The sequence below is a fragment of the Bos indicus x Bos taurus genome, chromosome 13, assembly GCF_003369695.1.
Source record: "Bos indicus x Bos taurus breed Angus x Brahman F1 hybrid chromosome 13, Bos_hybrid_MaternalHap_v2.0, whole genome shotgun sequence".
Lineage (NCBI taxonomy): Eukaryota > Metazoa > Chordata > Mammalia > Artiodactyla > Bovidae > Bos > Bos indicus x Bos taurus.
The window spans coordinates 71513873-71541657 of NC_040088.1; the positions used below are offsets into that span (position 1 = coordinate 71513873).

A 27785-nucleotide genomic window follows, 5' to 3' on the forward strand; every position below is an offset into this window, starting at 1 on the left:
GTATGTATATATACATATATAGATAGCATGTATGGTATGTGTATGTATGTGCACACACATACATATTGTGTGTTGTTGTGTGTGTAGTATGTTGTATATACATTTACTCGCTGTACTGAGATGAAATTTCTTCTATTATAGATGTTATCTGGAGTCAAGAGGAGCCTCAGAACATGGGTCCTTGGTTTTTTGTTTCTCCAAGGTTTGAGAAGCAGCTGGCCTGCAAGGTAACAGCTCTTCCTTGCAGTGTTTTGTGTGTGTCCCATTTCCTCTGGAGTGCCAACAAATAGGTTTATCCCCTATTATCAGTCCAAAGTTCTATAAAGATAAACTAAAATATAAAATCTAGTTTTAGGCTCCTCTTTCAGACTAAACTTCTGAGTGTTCAGCAAGTTGTGTATGTGTACCTACTAGTATTATGTTAAAAAAACAAAACAAAAACATTGATTATACTCAAAAAGGTAGAAGACCTACCTGTTGGCTACCTTTCTCATTAGCCTACTCAGCATTCTTGTCCCAAAGATTAGTAACCAAGCCCCAGGGGAGAAGAGCCATGAGCTGGCTTGTTTTACAATAACACTTATTCCAGGCCCACCTGCAAGGCTGGTAAACATCAAAGGCCAAGTTCTTAGTTATGCTTTAGGAAGATAAACCCAAGAGAAGAACAATCATGCTTGCTTCTGTTTGTCTTTCTATTCTGCTTTGTTTAGAACTCAAGTTACTTGATATCAGCTTCAGTTCAGTTCAGTCGCTCAGTCATGTCCCACTCTTTGCAACCCCATGAACTGTAGCACGTCAGGCCTCCCTGTCCATCACCAACTCCTGGAGTTTACCGAAACTCAAGTCCATTGAGTCAGTGATGCCATCTAACCATCTCATCCTCTGCCGTCCCCTTCTCCTCCTGCCCTCAATCTTTCCCAGCAACAGGATCTTTTCAAATGAGTCAGCTCTTGGCATCAGGTGGCCAAAGTACTGGAGTTTCAGCTTCAACATCAGATACCAGCTTACGAGGCTCCAATCATTTTCACCTGTGAATAGTTCTAAATTAGAAAACCCTACAGCTAAAACCAAGTAACAGTTACCTAAGAACAGGACAAATTCCTGAATGTGTTTCATCTTATCATGCCTGGAATTTAGTTTTCAGTTGTGACATAGATCTCCCTGTAATCTAGTTTATGTCACTCATTACTTTCTAAAAGGGTGATTTATGGTTAAACAACTTAAGAGAAATACAGTCGTGTCCCTGGGCAAGCTAAGCAGAGGTCTGATCAAGTTCAAATGTCATTTTATTTCTTTTCTGTTTCCACAATAGCTCCGTCTTGTGAGCCGACCCGCGTTGCCTGTACCGGCTGTGGGAATCGGCACCATTCACCTACAGCAGCATGAAGAAATCCTCACTAAGACCTTCAACCCATGACGTCCTTTGAAGAAACACTACTTCCTTATAAGAAAACTGCCATAAAAAGAAAGGCTTGTCTCCTCCACTCGCTAGGTACCATGAAAAGATTGTATTCCTAGAAGACATTGAGACTGATGAGGGTGGAGGAGAGGTAAATCTAGAATACATGGAACAGCCAAAGGAATTGTTCTTTGAGACATGAATCCCACAAGTCACTTTCCTGCTTAAATGTGCCATATGTTAGTTATATTGTTTTAGATCAGAGTGAGTTGTAGAACTGGGTCCTGAACCAGATGTCTTTAGACTTTCCTCTTTCTAATTAACTGTATGTACCCAGGAAAAGTTCTTGAGCATGAATTTATTGCTTCAAGAATCCCATGGACAGAGGAGCCTGGGGGGTTACAGTCCATAGGGTCACAAAGAGTCTGACATGGCTGAAGTGATTTGCAGTTTTCTTTTTTGGGGTTGATCAGGTCACTATTGAAACACAACACACATGCCAGGGGAAGTCCAAGGACAGCTCTGGAACAGGGGAAGAACCCAACAGTTCCCTATACACGTACACCCAGGCATATAGTGTGAGCCAGGGTCCTACTGCTGTATTTCCTCCAGATTTTCTTAATGTGTGTCACTTTCATGAATCTTCCCTTCTTTATTCAAAGTCCTTGAGTACCTATATTTTAATTTTATGTCATCTCTGGTGCTGCTTTCCAGCTACTGTGAAAAATGTTTTATCAAACACTATAGCAAAGCTGTATTATTCCTGATTTGTGTTCTTCAGGAACACTATTTTACCCATTATCCTTAAGTATTGGTCCTATTAAATATAAACCTCTGGGTGTAGGATCCTTAGCACATTATTATTGAATTGTAGCTACAGTGAAATTGATTGGTGGTCTACTTTGCCATAGTATCTTTTTTGTCCCCCTTAATCTTGCCGCAATACCTTAATATTTTTAATTAACTCTGGGCGGTGTCTGATATGGGGATTTCAGCCACTGGTTGATCAGCCTCACCTCTAAAAGTCCCTGCTGTCATATGATGTATATTTGTGGCACTTAAGGATCACTTTGATAGCAGGAACTTCCCAGTGTTAGGTGCTTCAGGGACTTCTAGAGATCACCAATCTATTGCCTTATTCGGAAATTGTGCTTAGTACTGGAGAGTATAACTAAACATCAGCAAACTTCCTAGCTTTATATGGCTTGGTGCTGCAGAAACCACCATATACCATTCTTGTGCCATAATACTGTTTTCTCAGAAATGGGAGAGTACCTGAGGCCCTGGAATACCCTCTCCACTTTTACTGGCAACTGTCAGTGTCTTTTAGAATCAATGTGTAGGTTGTTCAAGCCACAGCAGTAGATTAGTGATTCACATCATAAATCATGTAACTTAGTACCATGAATGTCAACCAATAAAACCACAAGGATCTATTTAATAAGAATGGTTATCAATGTTGTATATTAAACTAGAAAAAAAATAAAAGCACAGGGTCATCTTTTTTTCAGATCTCTTGATTTCTTGAGTTAAAATATTTCAAAAGTCTAAGCACAAAATTAGATGGAAGACTAGTTTTTTTAATTTAGATCTTTCCAAATGTCTTAACTTTACACCTCCTAAGTCTGTTTCTTGTTAATCTCCAAGTTGAGCCATGAGATATATCTTCTATATCTTAACCTTCTTACTCTCAATTATCACTGCAACATGCATCATTATTTTGAATTACCTTGCAGGAAGGGACTGTTAGTTCTCCGTAGCAAGATGCCAAACCAGTTAATTTTGGAAGACTTTTTATTAAAGTATATTGCTTTAGCATTGCTCCCCTGCATCTTCTCTGACTCATATGAAGAACCAGCTATAATGGAACAAAAATAAGAAATGATCCTGAAAGAGTAGAATGGTGTTTCCTCAATAAATAGTTTATTGAACACCTGTTGCAATATGGCGTTTTTCTTGACATTAGAAACACTTGCAAGTTAAAGATAAACCGTGTTGTTCATTGTCCTCGTTAAAAAGTAGGAGGAACTAAAATTTGGGTTAGCAGATTGCTAAGATTATCTGCTTTCCTTTACACTATGCAGTCCACGAAGGGACAAAAGAGACTAGACAAGGCAGACAAGGATCTGGGGCGGGGGTGTGGGGGTGGGGGCGCTATCCAGTGGTTAAAACTCCGCATTCCAAGGCAGGGGGCGATGTTCCATGTATGGTTGGGGAATTGAGATCCCTCAAGCTGCTCAGGAAGGCCATAGTAGAAGAGTGAAAAGTTCACAAGTTCTATTAACTACAGACAAATTTCTGAAAACGTCCCAGCAGTTCCAGTAAGATGGAAGCAAAATAAAGTTTTTTTGGGTCATGCGGGCTCTGGAGGCATCTCGGCTCCAGTTCTGGGGATCGAACCCGTCCTGCACTCCTGGGGCGGTCGCTCGGGTTGTGTCCTGACTCTAACCCCCGGGCCTCCTGGGGGTCGAGGTCAAGGAGACAGCCCTTGCTGGACCCTGCGTTCAGAAAGGTGCTCACAGCGGAAAGACCGGGCAGCCTGGCCCCTTAGAGGGTCGCACCTCCTGTGCTCCGCAGAAGGACGCCCACGCCGGCGGTGGCCATGACAACGAGGCCGACGTCATCTGCGCAGGCGGCCTAAAGCCAGGCTGTCGTCAGAGGGTGGGGCTTGGGGGGGGGTGTGACAACGCGGGTCACGTGGGAAGGGGCGGAGCCTGCGCGGGGCTGGCCGGAGCGTGTCGCGAGCGGGCGCCGAGGCTCGAGCCTGGGACCCGAGCGAAGGCCGCGCCGAGGCCGCTGGGCCCCGCCGGGCCGCCCCAGCCGCCGCCATGGGCAGTGAGTAGCGGTGGTAGGCCCTTCCCGAGGGCGCGGGCCCTGACGGGCCGCAAGCGGGGGGCCGGCTCAGGCCCGGGGTCGCCTAGCCTGTGGGCCGGGGAGGCGCGGGCGTCTGCGGAGGGCGCGGGCCGGGGGCCTCAGCCGAGGCTCCTCCAGCTGTGCGAGGCTTAGCCCGGGCCGGCTGCGGGGCTAGGACCGGGAGGCCTGGGTCTGCGCATCTCAGTGGGTGGCGTGGAGCGGAGGACGGCGCGGGGAGGCCATTGGTTTTGGGGGCGGGGAGTTAAGGAACCAAGAGACACCTGGACCACTTTTAATTTTTCAAGAGCTTAGGAAACTCATATTTTTATTCCCAAATCACCCTTGGAATATTAGTTGTGATGAATGAAGCTCCCTGCCTTGTTTCATTTTTTAAAAAGTGATGCACGGCGTGTATTTTAGGGGAGGAAAGGAGGCGATTGGTGGCCTAGCGTTTTCGTTAAATTTTTCATTCCAGTCATTCTGTAGCGTTTACTGAAAACTCAACGTGTGTCAGGTCGTATACGCCTTAGGGACAAGGCCTTATATAATGGGAATCTTTCGAGGGCCCTTCCCCAAACCCTCAACACCACGTATCTTCACAAATATACTTACCTAGCTGTTGGGGTGATTGTTAGATGAACGGATTACCGCAAACCCAAGCCGTGCACCCACTGGCCTGCTAACTAGTGGACATTTGCGGAAAGCTTAGAAGGAATAGGAGACCCTTGGTCTTGAATTTGCAGTATGAAGCGTTAAATTCTACAACATAGGAAGAGTGAGGTGGCAGACAAAAAAGCATTGCTTGAACATGAATATTCCAACACAGATGACCATAAACCAAGAAATCTGGGAGGGTAGCTTAGGTTGAAGTGGGAAGGAAAAGGGTTAAGGGGATTCTAGGAAGTTTCCTGATGTGATTGACATTTGTTTTGTAGTAGAGATGAACACTTTGATAATATTCAGATTTGCTTTCCTAGTCGTCTTAAATGGTACTCGGGTAACAACCTGCTTATGAGAATTTATGAATTCCTCTGTCAAACATCAGTGGCCGCCATCACTTTGAGAGATTGTATAAAAAGATCGTATAGTCAAATCAACTATACTTCAGTAACAAATTCAACAACAACAAGAGCAACAACAAAAAAGATGTTTTAGTCAACTTTTGGCTAACTGGCTGAAGTGTAATTGCTCATGTCAGTTTTAAAACAATTTCATGATGTTAGTACGTAGAATCCTGTATGTGTAAGGGAAGAATGATCTTAACTAATAACCTAGTTGTGGATTTTTGTTTTTCTGCACATTACAGACACTAGCAGAGGCTGAATGATTATCACCTTCATCCTCCAGTTCTTTGGCAGGACTTGACTTCTCAAATTATAGCCATGCCAGAAGAGTGCCTATCCTGAAGTTTGGTCTATCTTACTTTTATACATTATGAGTTGTCTGGGAAAACAGTACTTTCTATTGAAATGTAGTCATCATTCTCTGGGCTGAGGATTGAACATACACAAGTACTTTGAGGTTTTCTTATATGGGAGAGCATCCAAGCAATGAATAGTGACTTAATGAAATGAAGTAGAGATTGTATACAGTACTTTTAAAAACCTGTCTAGGCAATTCCCTGGTGGTCTGGTTAGGACTTGGCACTTTCACCGCTGGGGTGTGATATTTCTCACTTATGCATTTCAGCATCTTTCAGTCCCAGATTGTCAGTCCTGCAGTTTCAGCTCATTTCTTGTACTTGCGTCCTCTTATGGCCCGTTTCCTTCCATGATGCATGTTCTTGTTGGTTGACTGCTTTTGCTCCTTTTGATGTAGAGATGCTGACTGAATTACTCCTTTTCTGTATATGTAAAGGGGTGGGATTCAAGCATGAGGAAGCAAATTACTTTGAAATGGAGAGCATTATGATTAATTCATTTTGGGGGTGGGAATGGGATGGATTGCCATTAAAAGAACATTTGTATTTGATTCTGCAAAAATAAAAATCTTTTTTAAAACTTTGTAATAGGGGCATTTATTCTTTTTTTTTTTTAAACAGTCAAATTTTTAGAAGTTATCAAACCTTTCTGTGCAGTTCTACCGGAAATTCAGAAACCTGAAAGGAAAGTAAGTATAATATTATTGTAATATAGGGGGTAGCCAAGTGACTTACTCTGTTAAACTAGCTACATTGATTTATTTTCCTCAACCTTTTTCTGGTTGTAACTGGAAAAATGCCTGTTCCTTCTCTTCACAAGAGGCATAAAAGTGAAGAAAACTAGTGTAGACCTTTTAAATCTAGATAGTTTATCTCATGGTTTCCACAGCAACTGTTCTCTAAATTGTAGCATTTCCAAGCCTTATGTTTCTTTGGCCTGTGTGTTAGATAAGATACAGTGTTCTCCTGCCTATTATGATCCACCACACTAGAAATGACCCAGTCTCATGGGTCAGTTTTCACGCATACCAACATACCAACCGTTTCACATAAATGGATCGCAGCTGGGCAGGTGAATACCTCTCATTTCTTGATTCATTCAGTGCAGAGAAAAAAAATCACAAACATGCATTCAAAAGATGGAGACTGCATCCATTTGTTCTTCCATCCATCATTGTGGACTTTTGGAAGTAAGGCATTTCGATTCTAGAAATATTGTTAATCCCAGATGTTCCTCTTTTACTGTACTTTCAATTTCTCATGGAACTAACCAGAATAGGGACCAGAAAGAGATAAGTAAAACTTTTTGTTAAACTGTTTTATAATATTCAGAAATATATTTCTTTTTTTAAGTTTATTTGAGGTTATAAAACAGTTGTTCCCATTACATGTAAGGTATGCTAAGAAACTATAGCTTTTCATAGTCTATGAAATACTCACCAAATAATATTACAGACAGGAAGACAAATACCATATGATATCACTTATTACAATAAGTGATGGCTTTGTGTAGTATGGTGTTAACTGAAATGTGTGAATATTGGATGTGTGTCTTTTTATCCTTTTCAGTTTCAGCTAACATGGTGCAGTGTATTAAGGCCTGCCTGTATTTAAACTATAGTACTTAGGTCTCAGATCCAAGTAAAGAAAGATGCTTGAGAAGTTTAGCTGTTTGCTTTAGCTGCTACTCACTAGGGTGAGAGTATTTTAAGAGTAAATAATAAGAGCATGTCATGATGGAGAATGCTGGTTAAGCCTTAATATGCGTTTTTGCCTTTTTTTTATATTTGCTGTTTCTTGGTTTTGATTGGTAGTTTTGTATTTTGTTGCACAGATCCAGTTTAGAGAGAAGGTACTATGGACTGCTATAACTCTCTTCATTTTCTTAGTATGTTGTCAGGTATGTAACCAAACACTGAATAAATGTCTGTACTGTTATTCTCAGGTCTTGGTTATAATTTGAGAAGCTAATTTTAGTTCAAATAGTAAATACACTGAATTATTTTGAGCATTATCTTTTTAGAAAATTATTTATTGAAGTATAGTTGATTTACAGTGTTTCTGATGTATAGCAGATACTGAATATAGGATATTGAATGGACTATAATTCCCTGTGCAATACAGTATTTGTTTATCCACCCTGTGTATACTAGTTTGCCTCTGTTAATCCAAAACTTACATTTCATCCCTCTCCCCTAGCCCTTGATAACCATAAGTCTGTTCTCTATGTCTATGAGTTTGTTTCTGTTTTATAAATACATTTATTTGTGTTATATTTTAGATTCCACATATAAGTGATATCGTATGGTATTTATCTTCCCTGTCTGACTTACTTCACTTAGTATGATCATCTGTAGGTCCATCCATGTTGCTACATTCTTTTTAACAGCTGAGTAGTATTCCATTCTCTCTCTCTCTCTCTCTCTCTCTCTCTCTCTCTCTGTGTATACAGCCCATATCTTCTTTAATTCATTCCTCTGTTGATGGACATTTAGATTGCTTCTGTGTCTTAACTATTGTACATAGGAGCATCATCATTATACATACAACCCACATCTTTTATTCATTCCTCTGTTGATGGACATTTAGATTGCTTCTTCGTTTCATCTATTGTACATAGGAGAATCATCATTTCAATCTGAGTTGATAGTGAAATGATTCTTCTACTGTGTATTTCTTTGGTTTCCTAGTGGGTTTGAACATATTTTCTCTTTTTCCCTTAGATTTCAGTTAATGATCTTTATTCATTTTCTTCTTAAGATTTTAAAACTTGGTTTATGACAAGTTTTTATATATAAAAGTGTTAAACCTTTGACAGTTATCGTGCAGATATTTTTCCTTTTTGTTTGCTTTTAATCATGTTGTAAATAGCATGTTTTAATTATAAATCCTCCAAAGCCAAACCATTGTATTTGCTTCTACTGACCAGCCCTTAAACATTTTGGGTTGCTCCCATGTCTTGACTATTGTAAATTGTGCCACTATGAACACTGGGGTGAATGTATCTTTTTGAATTAGAATTTTTACCTTTTCTGGATATATACCCAGAAGTAAGATTGCTGGATTATATGTTAGCTCTATTTTCAGTTTTTTGAGGAACCTCCTGTTTTCATTTTACATCAAAGTATAGGAAGGTTCCCTTTTCTCCACGGTAAGATTTTAACTTTTACTTCCTTTACAAATGATATTGAGCAGTTTTCTCATATACTAATTGAGTATTTGTTCATCTTTTGTAAAGTGTTTTCTCCCCAGATCTTTTTCCTGTTAAAAAAAATTGCATTATTGTCCCATTAGTGAATTGTATGCCTTTTAAAATATTTTCTGGATATAAGGCCTTCATCAGATACATGTATTGTGAAGATTTTCTCCTGTATTCATCTAAATAGTTTTAGCTTTTATGTTTTGGTCTATGGTCTGTTCCAAGTTAATTTTTATGTATGGCATGAGGTAAGGTTAGGGCTCATTTCTTTCTGTATGGACAGGCCAGTTGAAAAGGCTATCCTTTCTCCATTGAATTAACCTTGGCATCGTTGTTGAAAATCAGTTAGCCATTTAAGCATGGATCTGTTTTTGTACTCTCAGTTCTGTTCCATTGATCATATTCCATCATTATGGTAAACCATAACTGTTTTGATTACTGTAGCTTTAGACTGAATCCTATAATTAGGTTGTAAAAGTCATCCAATTTTGCTCTTTCTTCTCAGAATGATTTTGTCAGTTTTCAGTCACTCATTTGAATTTTAAAATCAGCTTGTCAGTTTCTTTAAGAAAGCCTACTGGGATTATGATTTTTATTGGTTTGAACTTATTGAATCGTCTAACCCAAGGGTCTGCAAACATTTTTTCTGTAAAAGGCCAGATAGTAAATATTTTCACCTTTACAGCTAGAACCCAAGAAAACTCAAGAAGAAGAAACATAACTTGAGTTATATTACTTGAAGAGTCACATTTCTCGTGACTTTTTTTGCCCTTAATTTACGTATTTTATGTTATTTATTATTATTATTTTTTTGTAATGGATTTACAGAGTTGCCAAGCTGTACCTTTCTGTCTTTCTCATGCTTGGGGATTTCTGCCCAGGACAGATGATTTCTTGGTTCTCTTTCCACTGAATCTCCAACAGGTTTATTTTCCCTTCCCAGATGCAGTTTAAGGGTTTGGGGTCTGTCGTTCTCCATAGTATTTTTTAGCTTGAGAGAATGGAGGGAGGTGAGATCAGCTGAGAGAACTGCCGTAAATGGGCTCGTCTCTCTCATTAGACTTTTGTTAGTGTTGTCTTGTGAGGGTCCTCTACCCAGCAGATGCCATTAGCACCCCTTCAAGTTGGGACAACCAAAATTGTCTTCCTAGACAATTCCCAGATATCCCCTGGGGGACTAAGTTGCCCCAGGTTGAGAACCACTCTTTTCTACTTATTACCACAACATAAACACATCCTGATACTAATATAAGCTTCATAGTATAATTAAAAAGATTTTTTTTCATAGTATAATTTTTAATGGCTGCATTCTACTGTGTATACTGTCTTCAGTCTTACATTTGGAGCATGGCTTTGGCTGTCATTTGTACCCATAGCTTTGCAAAATTATTCTGTGACTTGGTAGTTATATCCTATACTTTAAGGATAAAGAACATTTTCTTTAATTGCAAAAAACATGAAATTTATCATCTTAACCATTTTATTTTATTTTATTTTGCTTTTTATGTAAAGCATTTAATCAGTACCTGAGAGTTTGAAAAGTTTGAAAGTCTAGTCGCTCAGTTGTGTCCGACCCCATGGATTGTAGACTACCAGGCTCCTCCGTCCATGGGATTTTCCAGGCAAGAGTACTGGAGTGGGTTGCCATTTCCTTCTCCACATCTTAACCATTTTAAGTGTGCAGTTCAGTAATGTTGCATATATTCAGATTGTGTGCAGCACATCTCCATACTGATAAGGAGTATTTCACCAGTAAAATTTACTGGTGAAAAGTACTGATTTCCATTGTTTGTATTTTCCCTAAAAAAACTGTACATTTAAAGTATTCTTGTTTGGTTAGAGAACTTGAGAAGTAGTGTTTTTTTAAGTATTGCACATATTGAGTGAATGCATTATTAAGTTCAAACTTAGTTTGTATAATACATTTTTCATGAACTATTTTATGTAATCTTACAGATACCACTGTTTGGAATCATGTCATCAGATTCTGCAGATCCTTTCTACTGGATGAGAGTTATTCTTGCATCCAACAGAGGTGTGTGCTGCTTTTCTTTTGCCTCCATACTAGTGCATCGTCTTATATTTTTATTGAATATTTGTATTTCTTCTGTGAGTGGACTTGTTATAAATCATAGGAAATGACTGAGTGGTTTAAACATAAAACTGAAATTTATTGGAAGGATACTAGTTATTTTTGAAATCCAAAGAGGAGGTAGAATAGCTTAGCCTTGGGGAGAGAGAATCAGACAGTCTTCAGACCTCAGCATCAGGGGCTAGCTGGGAACCTTGTCTTTGATTTAGCTTCAGCAGCTTCTGGGTTCTTCAGTTCTCAGTTCATAATTCCAGGTTACCACAATTTACATCTGACCCAGCCAGCCTTGTTTAGAGTTTCAGGGTTACTTAGTATAGATTTGGGTGCTGGGATTTCCTCCTATGTTGGTATTTTCCTGAGAAAAGAACATTACTGGGAGTGGCTGTGCCATTTATCTCTTTTTTCTTTTTCTTTTTTTTTTTTGGAAGGGATAGCTATATTCTTTGTGTTGTACAATACGTCCTTGAGCCTGTCTTACACCCTGTAGTTTTTAACCTCCCACTCCTCAACCCCTATATTGTGCTCCCACCCCCCAGCCCTACCCTCTAGTTTGTTCTCCGTATCTGTGAGACTGCTTCAGTTCAGTTCAGTCGCTCAGTTGTGCCCGACTCTTTGCACCCCCATGGACTGCAGCACGCCAGGCCTCCCTGTCCATAACCAACTCCCGGAGTTTACTAAAACTCATGTCCATTGAGTCGATGATGCCATCCAACCATCTCATCCTCTGTCGTCCCCTTCTCCTCCTGCCTTCAATCTTTCCAGCATCAGGTCTTTTTAAATGAGTCAGTTCTTCCCATCAGGTGGCCAAAGTATTGGAGTTTCAGTTTCAGCATATGTCGTTCCAATGAATATTCAGGACTGATTTCCTTTAGGAAGGACTGGTTGGATCTCCCTGCAGTCCAGGAGACTCTCAAGAGTCTTCTCCAACACCACAGTTCAAAAGCATCAATTCTTCTGCGCTCAGCTTTCTTTATAGTCCAACTCTCACATCCATCCATGACTACTGAAAAAACCATAGCTTTGACCAGATGGACCTTTGTTGGCAAAGTAATGTCTCTGCTTTTTAATATGCTGTCTAGGTTGGTCATAACTTTTCTTCCAAGGAGCAAGTGTCTTTTAATTTCATGACTGCAGTCACCATCTGCAGTGATTTTGCAGTGAGACTGCTTATTTTGTTATTATATTCACTAGTTTGTTGCATTTTTTAAATTGCACATGTAAGTGATACCATATGGTATTTGTTTCTCTGGTTGACTTATTTCGCTGTTGTTATTTGTTTATTTTAAAATCCATTTGTGAGAGTTCTTTGCCTCTTAAAGATTTGAGCTCTTTGTTACTTGCGTCTGAATATTTTTCTTTTAACTATTATCCTGTCTTTGGCCACATGGAGGTTTCACAGTTGTATCTAATCATATCGTCCATCTTTTTCCTTGTGGTTTTTAGGTATTTTGTCATGTTTTGAAAGGCTTTTTCTCTTCCAAGACTATGAACATATTCACTCCAAGTACTTGTGCTTTTTATCTTTTATGGTTAAAATTTCTAAATATCTGGCCTTTATTTTGTTGGAAGTCATGAGATAGGGAATCTAGGCTTAATTTTCTATACATGTCTAGTCATTTGCCAAGGTCCATTTATTCTTCTTTTCCCTACTGAGTTGAAGTGCCATATTTCCTAAATGAAATGTTCATTAAGTTTGATTGGACTAATTTTTGGACTAGATTTATTTGCAGTTTAAATTTTGGTGATTTGATGTAAAAAGACATCTACCCACCTGCCTACTAGTTTTAACAATGACATGTTTTTATCTCTTTACCATTAAAGAAGTATTTGAAAAACACATGAAGTCCATTTAAGATGAAATCTTTCTCATATTAAAGGCACCTTTTCAGCATTTATAAAAGTCAGGAATTAAGGTTGTGATGTGACAGAACGACCAATGGAAACGTGGTCTTGGCTATATGGAATTGTTAGTTTTGCATATTATCTTACATGCTTGGTGTATTTGGTTTTCTTTCTTTCTTTCTTTTTTTTTTGCTAAAAGTGTAATGCTTATTTTCTACAATGAAAAATTTTAGAAAATAGAGGCAAAAAAAAAAAAAAAAAGAAAAAAATTATCCATAAACCCACTGAGTAAAAATAACAATAAAAACATCTTTTTAAAAAATTTATTTTATTCAAAAATAGTTGATTTACAATGTGTTAATTTCTGCTGTACAACAAAGTGATTCACTTATACATTTACATACTTTTTTTTATATATTTCTTTCCATGATGGTTTATAATAGGACACTGAGTATAGTTCCTTGTGCTATACAGGAGGACTGGAGCACAGAAGGACCTTGGCGTTTTATCTTTTCTATATAGTAGATTTTATCTGCTAATCCAACCTCCCAGTCGATCCCTCCCACCCCTCTCCCCCTTGGCAACCACAGGTCTGTTCTCTATGTCTGTGACTCTGTTTTGTAGATAAGTTCATTAATAGTACAAGCATCATGATAGCCAAACTAAAATAACAGGAGATGATTTTCCATTTAAATAGTCAATCAAACTCTACATACTATTTTTGAGTACTTTTTCCTATCCAGTATGTCATTAACATTTTTATGCCATTAAATATTCTACAACATTGATTTTGATGACTTTTTATATAATTTTAGATTTTGAATTGAGAGAGACACAACTATTCTTCAGTATCATTTCTTACTAGCTTGGTATTTAATTTTTGGACAGTATATAATTTTAAAATTCTGCATTAAAATGTTTAGTGTAAATTTTAAGAACAGTGATTTTGGACATAAATCTTGGACTATTTCTTTCAAATGGTTTCACAATTTAAGTTTAGAATTTACAGAAATTTACATTTTTGTGGTATTTATAGTAATTTTGAGTCAATGTGTTGTGAGATTGTGTTAATAAATCATTAACAATCTCATTAACACAAATTCTCACTAATCTCTATTGGGTATGTGCTATGCGTGCTTAGTTGCTTGGTTGTATCCGTTGGGTATAGTAAAGATTATTTACTTCTTTCCCCTTCCTTTACAGGAACTTTAATGGAATTGGGTATCTCCCCAATTGTAACATCTGGTTTGATCATGCAGTTGTTAGCTGGAGCCAAAATCATTGAAGTTGGAGATACACCCAAAGACAGAGCCTTGTTCAATGGAGCCCAGAAATGTGAGTATCAGTACAACTAAAGAGTCTTTCCCAAATTTGAGAATTTTGTGGTAAAGGTGTTTTTCTAGTCTTTCTTTACCTTTGGTTCTAAGTATGTCCTCCTTTCCCCCGTTTTCGTCAGTATTTGGTATGATCATTACCATTGGGCAAGCCATTGTGTATGTCATGACGGGCATGTATGGGGATCCTGCTGAAATGGGTGCTGGAATCTGTCTTCTTATCATCATTCAGGTAAGAAATCCAGTTTTTCATACAGAGATAACAAAAACAGTTTTTTTTTGGTAACAATTCTTTAGATGACTAATATAGTCATTTTCTTACTTTTGAATTATTTTACTTAATTATATTTTGATTATTGAAATAACATATAAGTTGTATTGATGTAAAAAATTAAAATTTATTGTAATAAAGTGTAGACGTGTAATAAAAGAATTACGGCTCTATCAGCTGTATTTCACTGATTCTAAGATGCACATTTTGATGTCTCTGAAATCAGGATGTTTTCTTAGACCTGATGGTCTCTTCCCCGTGCTGTCAGCCAGGCAGTCGTCGTGATGGTGGTCACTGCCCGCGTGTGTATGTCAGCTTGGTCACAGCTGTTTGTATCATCCTTACATCACTGGGTTACGTACATTGTTGATACAACATGCTGTTGGGTTTAATTGCTTTTTAAAATGTCTTGCAACAGTCTACTGTGATTTGTTATTGAACAGTTACTATATATAAACAGGCACAGAAAGAGCAAGCTAGATGATAAACATCTAAGTCTAAACTTTTTTATAAGCAGACAATAAAAACTCTTTATAACAGGTTATTGTCATAGTTTAACTGTAGTATTTTTTCCTTTCTTAGTGGCACACATAATAATGTTACAAATAATAGTATCTTGTAATCAGTGAAATACCATATAAGCACACATGTATATATCCTGTGGGTTTTTTAAATGGATATGTTGGAATAGAATTTTTAAAGGCCAGCATCATTTTTCCTCCACTAAGAATCTTAAAATGTGTAAAGTTTGAAGGATATTTGAGGACTCCATTTTTCTAATGCAGTCCTTAAAAATCCTTTGGAGAAGTTACCCAGGAATGCATTGTATTTAAGTTATCTAATAGTATTTACTATATTTTGAAAAGAAGCTTGTGTAAGTTAAACACTGAACATCTAGGGTCCTAGTTATCTAGGAAATGCCTCTTGTTCACTCTATGAAATTAGGATTAATTTAGGAAAACATTTTTTTAGTGGTCAAAAGATTAAGAACAGAAAAATAGTTTAAAACACTCTTTTACTAGTGTGTGTATACATATATGTATATATGTATTGAGAAATGTTAGCATTTTCAATTGGCATGGTTAACCATCTTTTTTAATAGGAAACCTTACATGGGAAGCAAATCATAGTAAGAAGATTGGATAGTGAGTATGAATTAGACCAAGCAGAAAGGGATTGTTGCGGTATTTATATGTTATTCATTAACACATATCATAGGGCTTTTCTAAATGAAGTGGAAATATTTTGTCTTTTTCAGGGGAGGCATTTTTAATGGACTGTAAGGTAGTTTTCTGAGCCCCTAGTGAGTTCCCATTTGGAACAAGGTACATTTCTTTAAAGGATAGCTTTGTCATTATTTCTTCATTTAAAAAACACCTTGAGTGGCAAACTTAAAACCCCTGGGAATTAGAGGAAGAAGTGTTACAGTAGATGGGGAGAGAGGTCCTCTGGAAACTGGTTTTAGTATCTTTCAGTACTTCAGTGTAAGGATGCTGATACACCAGTTCTTGCCTTATTTTGTTTCTATGATAGCATTCGCTTTATGATCATAGTTAGAATAACCCTGCTCTTTAAAAGACACTCGGAATTGGCATCTATCTAGCTCTTAGAACATTATACATCAGTAAAACTTTTCTAGTGTTTTAGTAAGGGCATATTTATATTCTTAGGAATTTCAGCTGACCACTTCTAGGGTAAAGTATTGACTTCTTGAATAGTCAGTTATGAATTTGAATTGATAGAGAAAATGGAGTTAAGCTATTTTAATTTTTCAGTACCAGAAATCAAGGAGGAGTTAAATTTCTGGAAAAAAGCAAATAAAGTGGGTAAATACTAAGTTGTTTACATAAATTCAGGTGCACAAATATTTGTCCTGTGGTTAATTCTTCTAGTGTTAATGTTTAGAGAAATTTTTCGTGTTTGATGATACATATGGGTAGTGACCCATTGCCTCTTTTTAAGGCATTGCTAACATTGAAAATGTGTGGATTCACTGAAGAGATATGATTGGATCAGTGTGTTTTCACCTAGAGATTTTGAAAACTGTTTGCATGCTGTTATGTAAGGTATTTCTCACCTTAATTATTCTTGTTTCGTTCACATGGTCAGTGTTTTTCCACTATTGAGTTTTGGGATCTAAATAGGGGGTCTTGATTACAGTTTTCAAAAAGAATAGACAGTATCAGTGTGCATGGGACAGGGTAGAGGTAAGTATTATTTGGTCCAAACTGAGTTGTGTGTGTGTGCACACATGCACGCATGAGCAAGGCTGAGATGTTAGTGTTATTTTTATACATACTTTAGAGGTTCATATGTACTGAACACTCTAGAAAAGCATGCAGTTAGTATTCAGGTTTTTATCACTGTTCTAATCAATGAGATGCTTTCAATTCCTGATTTCTCATTCCCTTCTCATAGGCATGCATGCTTTTTTTAATTTTAATCATCATTTATCTTAATCTTTCAGTTACAGAAACCATTTCTCATTTATTTCCCTGTAATTCCTTTGTCCAGTTAGAGAAGCATGAGTTTGTTTTTACTGGATATACACAGATCACCCTCCTGTCTGATGGGCGTGGATGTGAACAGGGTTTTGAAGAATTGCTGCTGTTTCAGAGCTGCTTGTGTGACCTTAGGCAGGTCATTTAATCAGAAATCCATGATAGCACTTTCTGGTTGGCCAGTGGTTTGTGGACCACTGTCATGCTCCATGCGGTGTGGGCTTCTGTATTTCTGATGAGGAGTATGTACCTGTTACATAATCATGGTCAAAATAGCATCTCAGTAGTTAAGTGCTAGCTTGTCTTTAATCTGGTCAGACTGGTAAACTTGGTTTTCAAACAGTAAAGAATTTGTGAGCTCTCTTAGAAGTTTTGAGAATTTTACCTTTTTTACAGTCCATTGAAATTCAAACTGAAAGACTATAAGTAGACAAATTAGGCTCTGTACAGCCATTGAAATGACAACTCAGAAAAAGAGAAAACAGAGAAAATGTAAGGTAAGCATACTTCCAGCGGTGTACTGGGAGGGAGTCGTTTGACCACAGAGGTCACTTGTAAAGCTATGGATTATTTCTGATTGGTACATACTTTTACTGAAATGTCTTCTCCAAGAGGAAAATTAAGAATTTTCAATTTCACATAAGTTAAAGTTAGTATGCTTTCATTTTTTAAAAAAATTATAAGCTTAAGAACCTGGTGAACCCTTAATTGTCTCAGGTTTACATTTTGTCATTGTATGTATGCATTGTTACATTGTTATAATCTGTGGACATATTCATGGTCTACTTTTCAACTCCTTCTGTGTATATTTTATATTATGTATAATACACATATAAAATATATAATACTTAAAAAGTATATCAGCATAGTTCACATGCTCTTCCTTTAATGGCCTGTAATATTGCATCTTGTTATCGTAACATGTTTCATTTGGTTTTTCTCTTCCTTGAAGCTATTTGGAATGCTCTCAGTTTCTTGCTGTCATAAATACTACAACTGTAAACATTTTTGTTTTAGGGTACTTCTCAGTAGGCTTTATTTAAACATTGTAGAGAAATATAAATATACTTTAAAAGTCAAAATGTCAGCTTTAAAATGTGACAACATTTCCAATCCTCTGATTTGCAGAACTGGCTTCCAGTGAGGGTTGAAAGATGCAGAGAATCATAATAGTGATACTGCAATAGCTAGGTTTTAATGTTGAAAATGCCTGTACTTTGAAAGTAGTCTGTGGTGTTCACTGCCCCTTTCTGAATTTATTCTTGCTTCTGCTTACTTGCATTTCTTTCCCCACAGTTGTTTGTTGCTGGTTTGATTGTGCTGCTGTTAGATGAGCTGCTACAGAAGGGTTACGGCTTGGGGTCTGGGATTTCCCTCTTTATTGCCACCAACATCTGTGAAACCATTGTCTGGAAGGCCTTTAGTCCCACTACCATTAACACTGGCCGAGGTACAATGCACAGGGACACAACTGCATGGGTTTGGCTGGATGTGTGCGAGAGGAGCACGAGGTGGGGGAGCAGGTGGACCTCAGACGCCCTGCTTTGCTGTCCCGGGCAGCAGTGGATGGCAGTTGTTCCAAAGCGAATAAGCGGAGATTGGTGGAGTATGAAGTATTACTCCAGAAGGAATATCGAAATTTTAGCCTCTGCTCATTTAAAAATTCAGTGATTGCAAACACTTAAAAAATCTTAATTGTCTAAGCCATTGCTCCAGAAGTCATTAATTTTGACTGATTTCAGCACTTGCAGCAGATGCAAAGGTAGTGGATTAAGACTTTTCAGATGGAGAAAGAAGTGTCATTTATTGTGGCATCAGAGAGCACGAGTGCTTTTGCTGCTCTTCTCCTTGGCTTTGTAATAGCACCTACATTTTGAAACACTTGACTTTCACCTTACCCACCTCCACTTCTCTGAAATGCCATCCGAGATTTGTAATGATTGACGTCTGACCTGACCCCAGCCTTAAGACAAGCAATAGCAGTGATGGCTTATTAATGTACTTGGTAAAGTGAGCTTGAAGGCCAGCCTGGTAGGGGAATGTTGATCTTTTCGTTCTGACATCTGTTTGCTGCTTCGCTGCTGCTTTTCCCCATCTCCATCCCCCTCCCCCAAAGTAAAGGCGAGGCCAACCATTATGAACTAAATATTTGCTTTGGTTTATTCTTCTTTGACTGTTTTCATCAAGAATAGTCTCTTGAGAAAACTTCAAATTTACGCTAACAAAAGGTACATTTGCCTCAGGGATGTCAGTATTTTTTAGAAGCTCCACACATGGCTGTATCATAAAGAAAACTTAGTTGAATTATTTTGACTGCTGTTTTCTGCCCTGTACTGGAGCTTTAGGGTTGCTTGTTGACTTTGGGACAACTTTGGGTGATGAGGCTGCAGCTGATTTCTATCTTGATTCATCAGGTACGGAGTTTGAGGGCGCAGTCATAGCTCTCTTTCATTTACTGGCCACCAGGACAGACAAAGTCCGAGCCCTGAGGGAGGCTTTCTATCGTCAGAATTTGCCCAATCTCATGAACCTCATTGCCACAGTTTTTGTGTTCGCTGTTGTTATATATTTTCAGGTATGTATACCATCTTTGTTGAAGTAAGTGGGGTGTGGATTTTTATTCTGCTCTTAAAGGAGGAGTATGCCATTTGAATATTAGTAGCTAACAAGTCAGCATTTCAGAATCTAGTTAGGCAAAAGTTCCATTGTTCAGTAGACGCTGAGCTGCAAAGTATCCATGGTTATGAAGTAGAGAAGGATTTCTATTTCTGTGTGTCTGTGTGGAAGGGAGTTTGCTAGCACTGTCTTTGCAGATTTCCTTCTGTGACTGTCCAGATTCGTGCTGTGTGCAGTCCCTGACTCACTCCTGAGCTTCCTTTTTCAGGGATTCCGTGTGGACCTGCCCATCAAGTCAGCCCGGTACCGTGGGCAGTACAGCAGCTACCCCATCAAGCTCTTCTACACGTCCAACATCCCTATCATCCTGCAGTCCGCCCTGGTGTCCAACCTGTACGTGATTTCCCAGATGCTCTCGGTTCGATTCAGCGGCAACTTTCTAGTAAATTTACTAGGACAGTGGGCCGTGAGTATTTCATTATTTATTCTTAAGTATTCAGATTTATTGTAATTTGCATTTCGTGCGTATATTTTTACCTGGAAGAGGTGAGCCATAATTGAAGCACTTGCTGTAACATTTTCAGGTTCACTTATCTATAGCACAGTTTATCATTTATTTGGAACTTGTAAGCTTGTAAGCATTGTGAAACTAAGACTGGCCAAGTACTTTGTATTATTTTACATCTAAGAAGCATTTTCACATCTCATTTAAGTGACCTTTTAGGTTAAGATTACAGTTGCTCTTATGAAAATGATTCCCTGTTTTGTAATCTTACTCCACTCCTGTCTCAAATAATGTTTTTTTCAAAGAAACAATTTGCTGATTATATGGGAGTCTAAAATCGTCCTTTCCTGCCTCCCCTGCGGTTTTTCGTAGTCCGAATGGCAGTAAACTAGTCTGTGATTAGCTGGAGAAAGGTATGTAATTACTAGTGAAGAAAGAACAGAGTTGCTAGAAATGGAATCCAGTAAATTCTGCCTTCCTCTTCATCATAGCTCCTTCTGAAGCACTCCAGCCACATCGTGATCAAGATGTGAGTTATTGTAGATTGAATTTTGACTAGTTAAAATTTTCAACTGACCAAGGAGTATTTTTCCCTCTTAAAACTATAGAATTAGAGAAGAGTAAGATCCTTTATTGTTTTCAGAGTATGTAATTCTAGAATTTGTATTCCCCTGAAGAATTATTTTTTTTTAGTCATTCCTGAAGTATGGTGCTTATTCTGTGCATTTGTCTTAATGTGCTACTTTTGCATTATAAGTTGTAGTGACACAACTTTCTGCTTTTGCTGAAAGCCATTTTTTTAAATATAAAATTTAATAGGATGAGACTGTAACTTGACTGCCAGTTGAAAGAAATAGGATTGCCTTTACCCATAATACAGTTGACCCTTAAACAGTTTGGGCTTCAAGTGTCCACTTAGACTCAGATTTTTTTCAGTAATAAATGCTTCAGTACTGCACCGCCTGCAGCAGGCCGAATCCTGCGATGCAGAGGAGCCATGTACACAGAAGAGTAACCATAACTTATACATGGATTTTGCCTGCGTGGAGGGTCAGTGCCACAACCCCTGCAACTGTTCAAGGGTCAACTAGACTCCTTTTTCACTCATTTTACAGAAATTGGATTATCTGTGGTGGGGGAAAGGGCTGTCCCTCCCCTTAAGAGTTGATGTGCGTACTAAGTAACTTCAGTCATGTCTGACTCTGCGACCTATGGACTGTAGCCTGCCTGGCTCCTCTGTCCATGGGATTCTTCAGGCAAGAATCCTGGAGTGGGTTGCCAGGCCCTTCTCCAGATCTTCCCGACCAGGGGCTGAACGCATGTCTCATTATGTCTCCTGCATTGCAGGAGGGTTCTTTACCACTAGCGCCACCTAGGATAAACTTTGGCAGTAGTTACTACTGTGATAATTTCACAGTAATAAATCTATACAACTACTCAGTTGTATAGATTGTGTTGTGATCTCAGTGAGATTTTCTTTAAAGAGATGATTGGGAAGTTTAATTTGTCTATACAGGCCATTTGATTTGGAATTAGTGATTCTAGGGGCACAGTAAAGGAGTCATTTGGAAATTGTAATTTCAGGAACAAGACATTTTAATCATTGCATCCAAAAATTGCTTGCCCACCCTGTATGCCCAGAACTTTAATTTAATATAAACAAATATATGTTAATCCCATTTCTTTGACTGTAAGAATTCATAAATGTGTAGATAACAAAATTCAATTACAGATATTTATTAAAAGACTTCTTTATAATATCAGAGTTTAGGCAGCAATGTTTTAGTCTTGTGTTAATATTTCATTTGATTCCATTCTTCATGGTGAAGTGAAGAAATGTGTGTGTACTCGTACATAATTCAGAAAATTTCATATTCTAAATGTTATCAGAGATTGATGTAAATGTAACCATATTCCTGTCTTCAGGAAGAGAAGGAAGTCTTCTCATAGTTGTATTACAATGTTTTTTAAAAAATTGCTCTTTTGTTAGTATATTCGCAATGTTTTTTATGTAATAGACACTATGCCAAAGCCTTTGACTGTGTGGATCGCAATAAACTGTGGAAAATTCTGAAAGAGATGGGAATACCAGACCACCTGATCTGCTTCTTGAGAAATCTGTATGCAGGTCAGGAAGCAACAGTTAGAACTGGACATGAAACAACAGACTGGTTCCAAATAGGAAAAGGAGTACGTCAAGGCTGTATATTGTCACCCTGCTTATTTAACTTATATGCAGAGTACATCATGGGAAACGCTGGGCTGGAAGAAGCACAAGCTGGAATCAAGATTGCTGGGAGAAATATCAATAACTTCAGATATGCAGATGACACCACCCTTATGGCAGAAAGTGAAGAGGAACTAAAAAGCCTCTTGATGAAAGTGAAAGTGGAGAGTGAAAAAGTTGGCTTAAAGCTCAACATTCAGAAAACGAAGATCATGGCGTCTGGTCCCATCACTTCACGGCAAAAAGATGGGAAAACAGTGGAAACAGACTTTATTTTTTTGGCCTCCAAAATCACTGCAGATGGTGACTGTAGCCATGAAATTAAAAGACGTTTACTCCTTGGAAGGAAAGTTATGACCAACCTCGATAGCATATTGAAAAGCAGAGACATTACTTTGCCAACAAAGGTCCGTCTAGTCAAGGCTATGGTTTTTCCTGTGGTCATGTATGGATGTCAGAGTTGGACCGTGAAGAAGGCTGAGTGCCGAAGAATTGATGCTTTTGAACTGTGGTGTTGGAGAAGACTCTTGAGAGTCCCTTGGACTGCAAGGAGATCCAACCAGTCCATTCTGAAGGAGATCAGCCCTGGGATTTCTTTGGAAGGAATGATGCTAAAGCTGAAACTCCAGTACTTTGGTCACCTCATGCGAAGAGTTGACTCATTGGAAAAGACCCGGATGTGGGAGGGATTGGGGGCAGGAGGAGAAGGGGACGACAGAGAATGAGATGGCTGGATGGCATCACTGACTCGATGGACGTGAGTCTGGGTGAACTCCGGGAGTTGGTGATGGACAGGGAGGCCTGGTGTGCTGTGATTCATGGGGTCGCAAAGAGTCAGACACGACTGAGCGACTGAACTGAATTTTGTAAGAGTGAAGGTATTTTAGATACAAAAGTAAATCCTTAAGTTACATAGAATCATAAATTGTAGGTGCTTTGAGCTTAAGACATTGTCATACTTTCTGAGGAGTTTGAAAAGTCACAGAAATGTGACCGTTGATGCTTTTTATTCTTGTTCTGTAGGATGTCAGTGGGGGAGGACCCGCTCGCTCTTACCCAGTGGGGGGCCTTTGTTACTACCTTTCTCCTCCTGAGTCCATGGGCGCCATATTTGAGGATCCTGTCCACGTGGTGGTTTATATCATCTTCATGTTGGGATCATGTGCATTCTTTTCTAAGACGTGGATAGAGGTGTCTGGTTCCTCAGCAAAAGATGTAAGTATTTGGTTTATTTGAAAATGAAAAAATTCATAATTTTTAGGTATCAAATGATAGTTGATACATTTACTTTTGTAATTTAAACTCTTAATTCATACATTCTTCATGAGGTAATGTCACCCCTAAGGAGTTAAAAACTAGTTCCTGAAAAAAAAAAAAAAAAAAAACTAGTTCCTGGAAAGTGAAAAATTCTTAGATTTTTACAATGGTTTGTGAACTTCCAAAGCCCAACAAAGTCTTATTCCTTAGTTCCCTTTATGGAGGTGAGAAAAAATAGGTTGGGAAACCTCAGCTTAAGGTACACGTAACGTGCTTGTGCAGCATCGTAGCCAGGGAATGGTGTTACGACAGTGCCTACTTCAGCCTTCTTATACTTTACTTGTTATATATGGAAATCACGTCTCATAGAACCTGGTAGTAAAATAGAGTTTGATTTTAAAAATTGTTTTTCTCTTCGCAGGTAGCTAAACAGCTTAAAGAACAACAAATGGTAATGAGGGGCCACAGAGATACCTCCATGGTTCATGAGCTTAATAGGTAAGGAACCTGTGTTCAAACCAGTGTTTGGTAGGAGGAGGGGAGCAGGGGAGAGGGTATTACATACAGTACACATGTACTTGGCTTTTTGATCTAGCTTTCATTTGCTGCCAGATATTACAATTTTTAAGTTCACATTTGAAGCATTTTTCCTCTGCTTACCACAAAAGAATAAAAATTTAACGCAACATTGAATTATTTTCCACATCAAAATAGACACCTGAATTATTGTTTTAATTGAAATTGTGTTCCTTTCACTACTCACCCTTTGTTAAATGCTGTAGGTCAGAGGTTCCCATTGTTGATTGGCTGCACTAAAAATCACCTGGGAGCTGTTAAAGATTATTGCTATCCCACCTGTACAAGTTGTGATTTACTTTGTCTGCAGTGGGTTCCAGGCAACAGTTTTTTATTTTTTGATAACTTGTTTGAGATACAATTCCAATATCCTGTAATGTAGTCATTTGAAGTATATGGTTTAGTGGGTTGTTTTTAGTATACTTTGAGTGTGTAATGATTACAATTTTAGAAACATTTCCATCACCCAGAAAGAAACCTTGTACCCATTTAGTTATTCCCTATTTCTGCCCAGCCCTCCCAACTCCCAGCCTCAGGCTTTTTATTTTCTATAGATTTGCCTGTTCTGCACATTTCATATAAATGAAGTTATATGTAATCCTTTGTGAATATCTTCTTTCACTTAGTGTAATATTTTCAGGGTTCATCCTTTGTGAATAATATTCCCTTGTATAGCTATAACTGTGTTCAGTTTATCCAGATTGTTTCCACTTTTTGGCTGTCATGAATAATGCTGTTGTGAACATACTTGTACAGGTTTTGTGTGGATGTGTGTTTTCATTTTGCTGAGTGGAATTGTTGGGTCATGTAGCAACAGTGTGTTGAACATGTTGAGATACTGCCAGACTCTTTCAGAGCGGCTGCCCCATTCTGCATCCCACCCCCCGCCACCTCCGAGCATGTCCTCACCAGCACTAGTTCTTGTTTTGATGTTAGCCACCTAGTGGGTATGAGTATTATCTCATAGGTGTGTTCCTTTTTCATTTGGTTTTGATTTGCTTCTCCCTGATGAGTAATGATACTCAGCATCTTTTCATGTGTTAATTAGCCATTTGAGTATGTTCTTTGGAGAAATGTCTCTTCCATCTTTTTGCATATTTAAAAATTGTAATTGGGTTATCTTTTGTTTCTGGGTTTGTAAGATTAAAAAAATTTATTTTGGATGTGTCTTGTCAGGTATATGATTTGCAAATATTTTGTCCCATTCTATGGGTTGTCTTCCCACTTTCTTGATGGCATCCTCTGATGCACAAGTTTTTAATTTTGATCAAGTTCAGTTTTTCTATTTCTGCTTTGTGCTGCTATTGGTGTTTTAGCTAAGAAACCAAGGTCACAAAACTTTATCCTCTTATGTTGATATCTGTGACCACTCTGAGCCAATTTTTGTGTTTGGTGTGAGAAAGGGGTCCAGATTCCTCCTTTTCCATGTAGATACCCACATGTTCCAGAAGCGGTTGTTGAAAAGGCATTGGTATTTTATTTATTTAGAGCATGGACTGGATTATAGAGAATGGTAAAGTGAACCTCTGGGTCCCAGCTGCACCCAGCTTTAGTTGTTACCATTCTCCGGTTCTTGTTTCCTCTACCATCTTCCCCATCCCCCGTCCTTTTTTTTTTTTTTCCTGTCTGGAGTATCTTAAATACAATTGATTGCTTTTTAAATTTTTGGCTGCACTCTGAGGCTTGTGGGACCTTAATATCCCCACCAGGGATGGAACCCATGTCCCTGCATTGGAAGACAGAAGTCTAATTGTTGGACCTCTGGGGAAGTCCCACAGTCCCATTATTTTTAACAGTTCTCCAGGTGATTCCAACATGTTGCCAGGGTTGAATTAAGATCATCCAAATCTTATCACATAAATTTGCTACTTAGGAAAACATTTTGAAATTCACTGTTTATCTAAAAGAGGGAGGTAAAAGGTTACTCACTTACAAACAATATTAAATATTCCAATACTGAAGTGACAGTTGAGGATTCTCCTCTTCTGGCATGAAAATCATGTATTGCCTTTCTTGGCTGTTAACTGGTTTCTTGAAATAAGGGAGCCCGATCATGCCCTTCATCAGTTTTCATCAGCATGTTAACTGGGTGGCCCCAGACAGCCGTCAGTACTGCGGACAGCTCCCTTTAGTTGCTCACCCTTCCGCTGCTCCGCCTGACTCAGGGTTTTTGTCTTCCAGGTACATCCCCACAGCAGCTGCATTTGGGGGCTTATGCATCGGCGCCCTGTCAGTGTTGGCCGACTTCCTCGGGGCCATCGGCTCTGGCACTGGAATTCTGCTTGCAGTCACTATTATTTATCAGTATTTTGAAATATTTGTTAAGGAACAGGCTGAAGTTGGTGGGATGGGTGCTTTGTTTTTCTAAGTGTTCCAATATTTCTTTTTGTGTGTGTGAAAGGAAAAATATTTGGATGCATTGTTTTTGTCAGATAATGCTGGCTCCCCTTTCCTTCTCTCTCAGTTTGTTTTCAAGTGCTGACCATCCCATTCCTGAGGTGGGCACGGAGCTAAGCCTGTGTGCAGCGTTAGTACCAGCTGCCTTAACACTGAAGTTTACATTACTCATTAAAATACATACATGCAGTGTTGCCTGTGATGCTGGAAACCAGTGTACCCGCCTTGCCATGTTCAGTCATGACGGTGAGATGGTGACGTGGATCAGTTTTGCACATGACATTCAAAATACTCAGTTTCCCCCCACTTGTTTAAAAATAAATGTAGTTCAAATTGCCACTTTCCAGTATTTTTGAGCTTATTTAATGAGTTCTGGAGCATTTATATCTAATCTATATTTTAGATATAATTACTTTTTATACTTTTTTAACTCATAGTATCCACGTTCCCACCCTCCCCCATTTTATTTATTCCTCCGCAAAGCAGCCACTCCGTCCAGGTGGGCAGAATCAAGCTTTCAGTCCATCTGTCACCAGAAACCACGTTCAGTTCCTCTGCTTGTTTTCCACTCCCCTTTCTTCCTAGGGACAACACAGCCAGTGCTGTTCTGCAGGATTGGCTATGCCTTTGAATTCCAACAGGTCACTTGAGAATACTCTTCAAGATAATATGCCCCAATTTTTTTTTTCTTAAATTTCTAAAGCAAACATCAAATTCTCAAGCAGTGTCTGTAGTTCAGTGGGGGGTGAACGACGAGTAATTCATGCTAGGAATTTGTGTATGTTGTTGTACTTTACAGCAGCAACATGAGTGTAAACAGTAGACAATAAAATTTTATTTAATAAAACTTTCAGTTGTGTTGGAAAAATAAAGTCTGATATTAAAAGATTTCTAAGATTGCTTATATAGATCCATCGTATTCATACAAAATTCATCCTGAGATATCTACTGCAAATGTATTAGTTGTATCCTAAAAATATGGAGGGACAGTGACCAACAAAATAGCACTTAGTTTTGTGACTGACATTTGGAAAGAACAGGGAAAAAATGTTCTCAGTGTCCCAGTCTCTATCTGAAGCAGCAGTTTTTCTTATAAGTAATTCATTTTTATTTATTGTGCTTTTTTTATTGTCCAAAAAGATCAAACTTAATTTTTCAAGGATGTCTTTCTCATTAGTATGGTTTTCTGTCATGGTTGACTTTCTTAGTAAGTTCAGGAAGTTTATCTCCTTTAGCTGAGGATCACAAAGCCAACTAATTTCAGGAGCAAGGAGGCAGAGAAAATACAGGCAGATA

The 27785-nt window shown here is 38.4% G+C and overlaps 2 protein-coding genes across 4 annotated transcripts in view; both read left to right on the forward strand.

The window, feature by feature from the left end:
• The window catches only part of DHTKD1 (dehydrogenase E1 and transketolase domain containing 1), a 45743-nt gene extending 42411 nt beyond the window's left edge, over positions 1 to 3332 (forward strand). For all 3 annotated transcript variants that reach the window (XM_027560212.1, XM_027560213.1, XM_027560214.1), the window contains 2 exons: positions 142 to 227; positions 1313 to 3332. In XM_027560212.1, the coding sequence (XP_027416013.1) occupies positions 142 to 227; positions 1313 to 1417 (191 nt within the window). In that variant the 3' untranslated portion in view covers positions 1418 to 3332. The remainder of the gene's footprint in view (positions 1 to 141; positions 228 to 1312) is intronic.
• A 772-nt stretch (positions 3333 to 4104) lies between these two features.
• SEC61A2 (Sec61 translocon alpha 2 subunit) lies at positions 4105 to 27379 on the forward strand. The gene is made up of 12 exons (XM_027560215.1): positions 4105 to 4234; positions 6294 to 6361; positions 7507 to 7572; positions 10828 to 10906; positions 14009 to 14140; positions 14262 to 14371; positions 18208 to 18361; positions 19326 to 19486; positions 19796 to 19993; positions 23283 to 23474; positions 23938 to 24014; positions 26274 to 27379. Exons 1-12 carry the CDS (start codon positions 4228 to 4230, stop codon positions 26458 to 26460), a joined length of 1431 nt encoding a protein of 476 aa, XP_027416016.1. The 5' UTR covers positions 4105 to 4227; the 3' UTR covers positions 26461 to 27379.
• The last annotated feature ends 406 nt before the right edge of the window (positions 27380 to 27785 follow it).